The 12,512-nt window shown below is 47.9% G+C and overlaps 1 protein-coding gene across 1 annotated transcript in view; it reads right to left on the reverse strand.

The window, feature by feature from the left end:
* Positions 1–8,851: 8,851 nt before the first annotated feature.
* LOC112237442 (lysosomal-trafficking regulator-like) overlaps positions 8,852–12,512 on the reverse strand; it is a gene marked incomplete at its 5' end in the record, with an annotated part of 134,499 nt that continues 130,838 nt past the window's right edge. The window contains 2 exon segments of the mRNA XM_042305698.1: positions 8,852–9,061; positions 11,466–11,657. Coding sequence (XP_042161632.1) covers positions 9,003–9,061; positions 11,466–11,657 — 251 coding nt within the window. The 3' untranslated portion in view covers positions 8,852–9,002.

Here is a 12,512-nt window from a genome sequence, read left to right on the forward strand (position 1 = left end):
TAGGGTTAGGGTAAGGTCAGAGATGTTATAGGGTTAGGGTAAAGTCAGAGATGTTATAGGGTTAGGGTAAAGTCAGAGATGTTATAGGGTTAGGGTAAGGTCAGAGATGTTATAGGGTTAGGGTAAGGTCAGAGATGTTATAGGGTTAGGGTAAGGTCAGAGATGTTATAGGGTTAGGGTAAGGTCAGATGTTATAGGGTTAGGGTAAGGTCAGAGATGTTACAGGGTAAGGTCAGAGATGTTATAGGGTAAGGTCAGAGATGTTATAGGGTAGGGTAAGGTCAGAGATGTTATAGTGTTAGGTCAGAGATGTTATAGGGTTAGGGTAAGGTCAGAGATGTTATAGGGTTAGGGTAAGGTCAGAGATGTTACAGGGTTAGGGTAAGGTCAGAGATGTTATAGGGTTAGGGTAAGGTCAGAGATGTTATAGGGTTAGGGTAAGGTCAGAGATGTTATAGGGTTAGGGTAAAGTCAGAGATGTTACAGGGTAAGGTCAGAGATGTTATAGGGTTAGGTCAGAGATGTTATAGGGTTAGGGTAAGGTCAGAGATGTTATAGGGTTAGGGTAAGGTCAGAGATGTTATAGGGTAATGTCAGAGATGTTACAGGGTTAGGGTAAGGTCAGAGATGTTATAGGGTTAGGGTAAGGTCAGAGATGTTATAGGGTTAGGGTAAGGTCAGAGATGTTATAGGGTTAGGGTAAAGTCAGAGATGTTACAGGGTTAGGGTAAGGTCAGAGATGTTACAGGGTTAGGGTAAGGTCAGAGATGTTACAGGGTTAGGGTAAGGTCAGAGATGTTACAGGGTTAGGGTAAGGTCAGAGATGTTACAGGGTAAGGTCAGAGATGTTACAGGGTAAGGTCAGAGATGTTATAGGGTTAGGGTAAAGTCAGAGATGTTACAGGGTAAGGTCAGAGATGTTACAGGGTTAGGGTAAGGTCAGAGATGTTACAGGGTTAGCGTAAGGTCAGAGATGTTACAGGGTTAGGGTAAGGTCAGAGATGTTACAGGGTTAGGGTAAGGTCAGAGATGTTATAGGGTTAGGGTAAGGTCAGAGATGTTATAGGGTTAGGGTAAGGTCAGAGATGTTATAGGGTTAGGGTAAAGTCAGAGATGTTACAGGGTAAGGTCAGAGATGTTATAGGGTTAGGTCAGAGATGTTATAGGGTTAGGGTAAGGTCAGAGATGTTATAGGGTTAGGGTAAGGTCAGAGATGTTATAGGGTAAGGTCAGAGATGTTACAGGGTTAGGGTAAGGTCAGAGATGTTATAGGGTTAGGGTAAGGTCAGAGATGTTATAGGGTTAGGGTAAGGTCAGAGATGTTATAGGGTTAGGGTAAAGTCAGAGATGTTACAGGGTTAGGGTAAGGTCAGAGATGTTACAGGGTTAGGGTAAGGTCAGAGATGTTACAGGGTTAGGGTAAGGTCAGAGATGTTACAGGGTAAGGTCAGGGATGTTACAGGGTAAGGTCAGAGATGTTATAGGGTTAGGGTAAAGTCAGAGATGTTACAGGGTAAGGTCAGAGATGTTACAGGGTTAGGGTAAGGTCAGAGATGTTACAGGGTTAGCGTAAGGTCAGAGATGTTACAGGGTTAGGGTAAGGTCAGAGATGTTACAGGGTTAGGGTAAGGTCAGAGATATTACAGGGTTAGGGTAAGGTCAGAGATGTTATAGGGTTAGGTCAGAGATGTTATAGGGTTAGGGTAAGGTCAGAGATGTTATAGGGTTAGGGTAAGGTCAGAGATGTTATAGGGTTAGGGTAAGGTCAGAGATGTTACAGGGTAAGGTCAGAGATGTTATAGGGTAGGGTAAGGTCAGAGATGTTATAGGGTAAGGTCAGAGATGTTACAGGGTTAGGGTAAGGTCAGAGATGCTACAGGGTAAGGTCAGAGATGTTATAGGGTTAGGGTAAGGTCAAAGATGTTATAGGGTTAGGGTAAGGTCAGAGATGTTATAGGGTTAGGGTAAGGTCAGAGATGTTACAGGGTTAGGGTAAATTAGGAACACCTGTTCTGAGGAACGCCCCCAGAACAGCCTCAATTCTTTGGAGCATTCCACAGGGATACTGGCCCATGTTGACTAATGCTTCCCACAGTTGTGTCCAGTTGGCTGGATGTCCTTTGAGTGGTGGACCATTCTTGATACACACAGGAAACTGTTGAGCCCTAATCCATTCTTGATACACACAGGAAACTGTTGAGCCCTAATCCATTCTTGATACACACAGGAAACTGTTGAGCCCTAATCCATTCTTGATACACACAGGAATGTTTTGTAAACTCAGTGTAGGTCCATTATAATTTATATGTACTTGTTATCCAATTTTAGACTTTCTAGACTTTCTCTTTAGAGTGGCCTGGGGTGTTCTGTTGAACATAAACACAACTATTTCATTTTACTGAGTTACAGTTCATATTAGGAAATCAGTCAATTGAAATAAATTCATTAGGCCCTAATCTATGGATTTCACATGACTGGGAATACAGATATGCATCCGTTGGTCACAGATACCTTAAAAGAAAAAGGTAGGGGCGTGGATCAGAAAACCAGTCAGTGGTGTGACCAGATCCTCATGCAGCGCGACACATCTCCTTCTCATAGAGTTGATCAGGCTGGTGATTGTGGCCTGTGGAATGTTGTCCCACTCCTCTTCATTGGCTGTGTGAAACTGCTGGATATTGGTGGGAACTGGAATACGGCGATCCAGAGCATCCCAAACATGCTCAATGGGTGACATGTCTGGTAGGTACGCAGGCCATGGAAGAACTGGGACATGCTGTCATACACATCGATCCAGAGCATCCCAAACGTGCTCAATGGGTGACATGTCTGGTGAGTACGCAGGCCATGGAAGAACTGGGACATGCTATCATACACATCGATCCAGAGCATCCCAAACATGCTCAATGGGTGACATGTCTGGTGAGTACGCAGGCCATGGAAAAACTGGGACATGCTATCATACACATCGATCCAGAGCATCCCAAACATGCTCAATAGGTGACATGTCTGGTGAGTACGCAGGCCATGGAAGAACAGACATTTTCAGCTTCCAGGAATTGTGTCCAGATCCTTGCGACATGGGGACGTGCATTACCATGCTGAAACATGAGGTGATGGGAGAGGATGAAGAACTGGGACATGCTATCATACACATCGATCCAGATGAATGGCACGACAATGGGCCTTAGGATCTCGTCACGGTATCTCTGTTCATTCAAATTGCCATTGACAAATTTCAATTGTGTTCGTAGTCTGTAGCTTATGCCTGCTTACACCATAACATTTCTGGGATCTTTTATTTCAGCTCATGAAACATGGGACCAAACCTTTAACGGCAAGTCTCAAATATCCTCCTGTCCCTATTAATAGCCGAGCAATGGCATTTCAGCAAGTAAACACCTGTTTCAGATAAACGCCTGGTCTAAATGATTTGTTACCATCAATTGTTTACAAGGTTTAATGTTTGACTTGTTACATTAAATAATTCAGGAATGACAAAAAAAATTACGACAATTTTTATCTACAGAAGTGCTAGCCATTGGCTGCTAACAGCTGAGAACTGCTAGCCATTGGCTGCTAACAGCTGGGAACTGCTAGCTAACTGGCAAATAAATAAATAGAAGCCTGGTAAGCACGAAAACAGTCAACTTTGGGAGTACAGACCCCCAGCAATTAAGTGATCGCCCTCAAGTGGCGAAAGTAAGAACTGACGAAAATACAGAAAAAGAGTATAATTATTCAGTCAAGGAAAAGTTGTTTATGTTTTTGAGGCATACTAAGACAAAATAAATGTGACAGTGTGTAAATGATAACACATTAGTGCAGGAAATGAATGGTGGAGTTGAACTATGAACTTTGTTGGTACTAACAATGAACTATGTAAACTATGTTGTGTACATTAAGGAAATAGAAACCTGCCTCAAATAGAAGCCAGCCTCAAATAGAAGCCCGCCTCAAAATAGAAGCCCGTCTCTAAATAGAAGCCCGTCTCTAAATAGAAGCCCGTCTCTAAATAGAAGCCCGTCTCTAAATAGAAGCCCGTCTCTAAATAGAAGCCCGTCTCTAAATAGAAGCCCGTCTCTAAATAGAAGCCCGTCTCTAAATAGAAGCCCGTCTCTAAATAGAAGCCCGTCTCAAATAGAAGCCCGTCTCAAATAGAAGCCCGTCTCTAAATAGAAGCCCGTCTCTAAATAGAAGCCCGTCTCTAAATAGAAGCCCGTCTCTAAATAGAAGCCCGTCTCTAAATAGAAGCCCGTCTCTAAATAGAAGCCCGTCTCTAAATAGAAGCCAGTCTCTAAATAGAAGCCCGTCTCTAAATAGAAGCCCGTCTCTAAATAGAAGCCCGTCTCTAAATAGAAGCCCGTCTCTAAATAGAAGCCCGTCTCTAAATAGAAGCCCGTCTCTAAATAGAAGCCCGTCTCTAAATAGAAGCCCGTCTCTAAATAGAAGCCCGTCTCTAAATAGAAGCCCGTCTCTAAATAGAAGCCCGTCTCTAAATAGAAGCCCGTCTCAAATAGAAGCCCGTCTCTAAATAGAAGCCCGTCTCTAAATAGAAGCCCGTCTCTAAATAGAAGCCCGTCTCTAAATAGAAGCCCGTCTCTAAATAGAAGCCCGTCTCAAATAGAAGCCCGTCTCAAATAGAAGCCCGTCTCAAAATAGAAGCCCGTCTCAAAATAGAAGCCCGTCTCAAATAGAAGCCCGTCTCTAAATAGAAGCCCGTCTCTAAATAGAAGCCCGTCTCTAAATAGAAGCCCGTCTCTAAATAGAAGCCCGTCTCAAATAGAAGCCCGTCTCAAATAGAAGCCCGTCTCAAATAGAAGCCCGTCTCTAAATAGAAGCCCGTCTCTAAATAGAAGCCCGTCTCTAAATAGAAGCCCGTCTCAAATAGAAGCCCGTCCCAAATAGAAGCCCGTCTCAAATAGAAGCCCATTCAGTGATTAAAGCAAAAAACACCCGGTTGATGAATTGAAGTTTTACAGAATATATGTATATATTTTTTTACTCAAACCTCCCCCGGGCTGGATCCGGCCTGTGGGCCGTAGTTTGCCTACCTGTATTATAGAGTAAGGTTAAGGTTATAGGGTCAGGGTAAAGGTTACCTCTTTGATAGCCTTGAGTAGGTCTGGTTTGTGCGGTGCGCTGGGCGGGATGCAGCGATGACCCCACAACTTCAGTGACGTCATGAAATTGCCCAGAGTACTCTGCTCCTCTTTGGTCAGAGCATCTTTATGGTCATGGAGCATCTCATACAGATACATGGCTAGCTTGGGACCATGCTGAGAGAGGAGAGGAGAGAGAGAGGAAGAGAGGAAAGGGGGGGGGGAGGGAGAGAGAGAGGGGAGGGGGAGAGAGAGAGAGAGGGGGGGGGAGAGAGAGAGAGGAAAGGGGAGGGAGGGAGAGAGAGGAAAGGGGGAGGGGAGGGAGAGAGAGAGGGGGAGGGGGAGAGAGAGAGGGGAGGGGGAGAGAGAGAGAGGAAAGGGGGAGGGGAGGGAGAGAGAGAGAGAGGAAAGGGGAGGGGAGGGAGAGAGAGAGGGGAGGGAGAGAGAGAGAGAGGTGAGGGGGAGAGAGAGAGGGGGGGGGGGAGAGAGAGAGAGGAAAGGGGAGGGGAGGGAGAGAGAGGAGAGGGAGAGAGAGAGAGGGGAGGGGGAGAGAGAGGTGAGGGGGAGAAGGGTTCGTGAGTCAATGTGAGTGCTTGAGTAACCTCTCTCTCTCCCTCTCGCCCTCTCTCGCCCTCTCTCGCCCTCTCTCGCCCTCTCTCGCCCTCTCTCTTTCAATCTTGCTCTCTCTCGATCACTCTCTCAACCTTTCATTCATTCACTCTCATCCTCTCACCTGGGGCTGAGGCTCTCCCTGAGGATGTTTGGGCTCAGCCCTAACAGCGACCCCCGATCTCTTACCTCTAACCCGGGGCTGAGGCTCTCCTTGAGGAAGTCAGGGTTTGCAGGGTCGAACACAAACTCTAGAGCCTCCTTCCTGTCCCTGAGGGGTAATGCAGGGGAGAGGGTGTGCACCAAGAGACGTCCGATCTGAACCCTGAAGGTGTCCCGACATGACCACAGGATCCTCCTCCACTGCTGCCTGGGGGCCCCACCACGGCCCGTACTGCCCTGGGAGAACAACCATAGTCCCACATTATGAGGAAGTCATTGTGTATAATATGTTTCCCCCCCTTTTTCAAACCAAAATGAGAAAAAAGACGACATATACATACGAACAACAACTGACACAAACAATGACTACATCTCCTCTACACCTCAATCCCTAGTGCCTGGTCACACACTGGTCACACATGGCAACGCCCCCGTGCACAAAGAGCGGTCCATACAGAAATGGTTTGTCGAGATCGGTGTGGAAGAACTTGACTGGCCTGCACAGAGCCCTGACCTCAACCTCATCGAACATGATTTGGAACGTCAACTGAGAACCAGACCTAATCGCTCAACATCAGTGGACGGCCTCACTAATGCTCTTGTGGCTTTATGGAAGCAAGTCCCCACAGCAATGTTCCTACATCTAGTAGAAAACCTTCCCAGAAGAGTGGAGGCTGTTATAGCAGCAATGTTCCTACATCTAGTGGAAAGCCTTCCCAGAAGAGTGGAGGCTGTTATAGCAGCAAAGGGGGGACCAACTCCATATTAAGGCCCATGACTTTTGGAATGAGATGTTGGACAAGCACATGTCTACATACTTTTGGCCATGTAGTGTATGTGCTACATTTCCTCTTTTATATTGTATTCTGTCCTGTATCTCATTGGAATCGGCTACTTCACAGAGAAGGACAGGGGAGAGAAACGAAAAGGAGCAGAAAAACGATAAGCTGGTCTTGGGCATCACTGTATGTAGTCTAGTGTGCTAATCTGTTACGTTTTCTTGCTGCTCCAGTTGAACTTCTAAAGTTTGCACCTTTGTTTCAAGAAGGACCGTTTTGTTGTCATGTTTTTCCACACGCTCGGCATGCATACACATTGCTGACACGATAGACTACATTCCTGTCAATATACTTTGTTAACAACAGATTGTAACAGTTTGTTGTGGTGAGCATTGAGTATTTTAACTATGTTCTCATGGATATCCTTTCGTTGTTAGCTCCTCTCATTTGCATCTCCAAGTTGTTCTTTGTCTTTTCCTCTGAGGGAAGCCATGGCCTGTTGGGTTTGAGTCACAGCGTCGTTTCTCTGAGGGAAGCCATGGCCTGTTGGGTTTGAGTCACAGCGCCGTTTCTCTGAGGGAAGCCATGGCCTGTTGGGTTTGAGTCACAGCGTCGTTTCTCTGAGGGAAGCCATGGCCTGTTGGGTTTGAGTCACAGCGCCGTTTCTCTGAGGGAAGCCATGGCCTGTTGGGTTTGAGTCACAGCGTCGTTTCTCTGAGGGAAGCCATGGCCTGTTGGGTTTGAGTCACAGCGTCACAACTCCCTCCCCATGTGTCCTATCAGTACAAAACGGAGCACTAACCAGACTGGTTACAACCGCCACTAACCAGACTGGTTACAACCGCCACTAACCAGACTGGTTACAACCGCCACTAACCAGACTGGTTACAACCGCCACTAACCAGACTGGTTACAACCGCCACTAACCAGACTGGTTATAACCGCCACTAACCAGACTGGTTATAACCGCCACTAACCAGACTGATTATAACACCACCAACCAGACTGATTATAACACCACCAACCAGACTGGTTATAACCACCACTAACCAGACTGATTATAACCACCACTAACCAGACTGGTTATAACCACCACTAACCAGACTGATTATAACCACCACTAACCAGACTGGTTATAACCACCACTAACCAGACTGATTATAACCACCACTAACCAGACTGATTATAACCACCACTAACCAGACTGATTATAACCACCACTAACCAGACTGGTTATAACCACCACTAACCAGACTGATTATAACCACCACTACCAGACTGATTATAACCACCACTAACCAGACTGGTTATAACCACCACTAACCAGACTGATTATAACCACCACTACCAGACTGATTATAACCACCACTAACCAGACTGGTTATAACCACCACTAACCAGACTGATTATAACCACCACTAACCAGACTGATTATAACCACCACTAACCAGACTGATTATAACCACCACTAACCAGACTGATTATAACCACCACTAACCAGACTGGTTATAACCACCACTAACCAGACTGATTATAACCACCACTACCAGACTGGTTATAACCACCACTAACCAGACTGATTATAACCACCACTACCAGACTGGTTATAACCACCACTACCAGACTGGTTATAACCACCACTACCCAGACTGGTTATAACCACCACTACCAGACTGGTTATAACCACCACTACCAGACTGGTTATAACCACCACTAACCAGACTGGTTATAACCACCACTAACCAGACTGATTATAACCACCACTACCAGACTGGTTATAACCACCACTACCAGACTGGTTATAACCACCACTAACCAGACTGGTTATAACCACCACTACCAGACTGGTTATAACCACCACTACCAGACTGGTTATAACCACCACTAACCAGACTGGTTATAACCACCACTAACCAGACTGATTATAACCACCACTACCAGACTGGTTATAACCACCACTACCAGACTGGTTATAACCACCACTACCAGACTGGTTATAACCACCACTACCAGACTGATTATAACCACCACTACCAGACTGGTTATAACCACCACTAACCAGACTGATTATAACCACCACTACCAGACTGGTTATAACCACCACTACCAGACTGATTATAACCACCACTACCAGACTGGTTATAACCACCACTACCAGACTGGTTATAACCACCACTAACCAGACTGATCTTGATCCCGTCCATCATCAGTCTGAGGATGTCTTTCTGGAAACTCTTCATGTTGGCCGGGGGAAGGGGGAAGGGGAGGGGAGAGGGCGGGCCAGGGGTGTGGCCTGATGAGCCGGGGATGGAGCCGTCCTCCTCGGGGGCGTGGTCGACAGGGTCAGGGGTCAGGTGGTGGTCCGGGAGTCTGGGAAGTTCAACAGGTCGTAGAAGTCTTGGCTCACGTCTGGAGAGGGAACAGAGGTGGAGGAGGAGAGGGGGCAGAGGTGGAGGAGGAGAGGGGGACAGAGGTGGATGAGGAGAGGGGGACAGAGGTGGATGAGGAGAGGGGGACAGAGGTGGAGGAGGAGAGGGGGACAGAGGTGGAGGAGGAGAGGGGGGGACAGAGGTGGAGGAGGAGAGGGGGACAGAGGTGGAGGAGGAGAGGGGGACAGAGGTGGAGGAGGAGAGGGGGACAGAGGGAGGAGGAGGAGGGGGGGCAGAGGTGGAGGAGGAGAGGGGGACAGAGGTGGAGGAGGAGAGGGGGACAGAGGTGGAGGAGGAGAGGGGGACAGAGGTGGAGGAGGAGAGGGGGACAGAGGTGGAGGAGGAGAGGGGGACAGAGGTGGAGGAGGAGAGGGGGACAGAGGTGGAGGAGGAGAAGGGGGACAGAGGTGGAGGAGGAGAGGGGAAACAGAGGTGGAGGAGGAGAGGGGGAACAGAGGTGGAGGAGGAGAAGGGGGACAGAGGTGGAGGAGGAGAGGGGAAACAGAGGTGGAGGAGGAGAGGGGGAACAGAAGTGGAGGAGGAGAGGGGAAACAGAGGTGGAGGAGGAGAGGGGGAACAGAAGTGGAGGAGGAGAGGGGGGACAGAGGTGGATGAGGAGAGGGGGACAGAGGGAGGAGGAGAGGGGGACAGAGGTGGAGGAGGAGAGGGGGACAGAGGTGGAGGAGGAGAGGGGGACAGAGGTGGATGAGGAGAGGGGGGGACAGAGGTGGAGGAGGAGAGGGGGAACAGAGGTGGAGGAGGAGAGGGGGGGACAGAGGTGGATGAGGAGAGGGGGACAGAGGTGGATGAGGAGAGGGGGACAGAGGTGGAGGAGGAGAGGGGGACAGAGGTGGAGGAGGAGAGGGGGACAGAGGTGGATGAGGAGAGGGGGACAGAGGTGGATGAGGAGAGGGGGACAGAGGTGGATGAGGAGAGGGGGACAGAGGTGGAGGAGGAGAGGGGGACAGAGGTGGAGGAGGAGAGGGGGAACAGAAGTGGAGGAGGAGAGGGGGACAGAGGTGGAGGAGGAGAGGGGGACAGAGGTGGAGGAGGAGAGGGGGGGACAGAGGTGGAGGAGGAGAGGGGGACAGAGGTGGAGGAGGAGAGGGGGGACAGAGGTGGAGGAGGAGAGGGGGACAGAGGTGGAGGAGGAGAGGGGGACAGAGGTGGATGAGGAGAGGGGGACAGAGGTGGAGGAGGAGAGGGGGACAGAGGTGGAGGAGGAGAGGGGGACAGAGGTGGAGGAGGAGAGGGAAACAGAGGTGGAGGAGGAGAGGGGGACAGAGGTGGAGGAGGAGAGGGGGACAGAGGTGGAGGAGGAGAGGGGGACAGAGGTGGAGGAGGAGAGGGGGACAGAGGTGGAGGAGGAGAGGGGGGACAGAGGTGGAGGAGAAGGAAGAATAATACCTTATTAGTCAGAATGGGAAGACAGCACAACAACTTGAAACACTGTAAAGTATAGACACAGGCTCTGTTCCAATAGCCACACTAGAATTAATCAATTTACTATCTGGTAGGGGTGTGCCGAGTACTCAGACAAAATGAGTATTGTAAGAGATATTGAGAATGATTCTGACACAATAATGTGTTTATTTATTATCCGTGATCAGAGGTCTTTATCACCTGCCAGCACGCATCTCTCTTTCAGTCAAACAGTGTTCATGATAAATGAGCCTGTTTTTACCATGATAGATGAGCCTGTTTTACCATATTTACCATGATAAATGAGCCTGTTTTACCATGATAGATGAGCCTGTTTTACCATATTTACCATTATAGATGAGCCTGTTTTACCATATTTACCATGATAGATGAGCCTGTTTTACCATATTTACCATTATAGATGAGCCTGTTTTACCATATTTACCATGATAGATGAGCCTGTTTTTACCATATTTACCATGATAGATGAGCCTGTTTTTACCATGATAGATGAGCCTGTTTTACCATATTTACCATGATAGATGAGCCTGTTTTACCATATTTACCATTATAGATGAGCCTGTTTTACCATATTTACCATGATAGATGAGCCTGTTTTACCATATTTACCATGATAGATGAGCCTGTTTTACCATGATAGATGAGCCTGTTTTACCATGATAGATGAGCCTGTTTTACCATGATAGATGAGCCTGTTTTACCATGATATATGAACCTGTTTTACCATGATATATGAACCTGTTTTACCATTATAGATGAGCCTGTTTTACCATATTTACCATTATAGATGAGCCTGTTTTTACCATTTTTACCATGATAGATGAGCCTGTTTTACCATATTTACCATGGTAGATGAGCCTGTTTTACCATATTTACCATTATAGATGAGCCTGTTTTTACCATTTTTACCATGATAAATGAGCCTGTTTTACCATATTTACCATGATAAATGAGCCTGTTGACAGCCAGCACCACCAGTCTCTGTAGTCTCTGTATGAACTCAGTCTCTGATGCTCTGATGGGGTTCTCCTGACTCATTCTTCTCTGCATCATCTGGTTCAGCTCATCACTGGCTACAGAACGCATCCTGGTCAGAAGGCTGTCTGACTGGGCCAGGGAGAAGCGACGCCGACCTGGGGATACAGGCAACGTGTATTATAGGAGGTGATTCCAACGTTGAGGGCAAAGCAAGTGTTAATCACACACAGGTGATCCTACAGAGAATGCTTAGTAAACTTGCATTACATGCTGCTAGCATCTCTTCATCACATGTCAGGCTTGACATGGACTAGATTCTCTGTGGGGAATGTTTTACCAGGAATCTACATGCCATAAGTATGAACTGAAATCTTCAAACAGGTTAGGATGAGAACGTTCACATTTGTAGTCTGCACACACGCACGCACACACACACACACGCACACGCACACGCACGCACGCACGCACACACGGGCACCAGTAATGTCTGAGTGTACTGGGCGAGTCCTATCCCTCTGCTCTTTCCATGCAGTAGAGCAGAGACTGGGATTATAGGAAGGGTGAGTAGGTCACAGCAAGAGTTAGGGTTCTGGGGGGATAATGTTCGCCTCCAGACAGAGAGCGAGAGGGCACCGGGTCCCAGATCCCAGTGTGGCTACCTGAGTCACATAGGAACACATAGGAAGTGGTGTCGGTGGGGGAGGGGAGGGGGAGGTCTCAGACAGGAAGCAGAAGGGGGAGGCAGGGGGATCTGGCCGTACGAACAGTAGTGCTGCCGTGGAGTACGGGGAATGATGCAGTCTCTCATAACCATTGCCATGGAACCTTGGAGGGAGGAGGAGGGGGGGGGGATACACAGGTGAGATGCAGGGTAGATAACAGGTAACACCTGATTAGGAAATGACAAGAATGGAAGACTGACCAGTGATGGCCTCAGACTGACTCTGGTCATAATTACTATTTCACTAAACATCTCTGTCTGGTCATAACATCTCAGTCTGGTCATAATA

Source organism: Oncorhynchus tshawytscha, linkage group LG24 (assembly GCF_018296145.1).
Source record: "Oncorhynchus tshawytscha isolate Ot180627B linkage group LG24, Otsh_v2.0, whole genome shotgun sequence".
NCBI classification, from domain to species: Eukaryota; Metazoa; Chordata; class Actinopteri; order Salmoniformes; family Salmonidae; genus Oncorhynchus; species Oncorhynchus tshawytscha.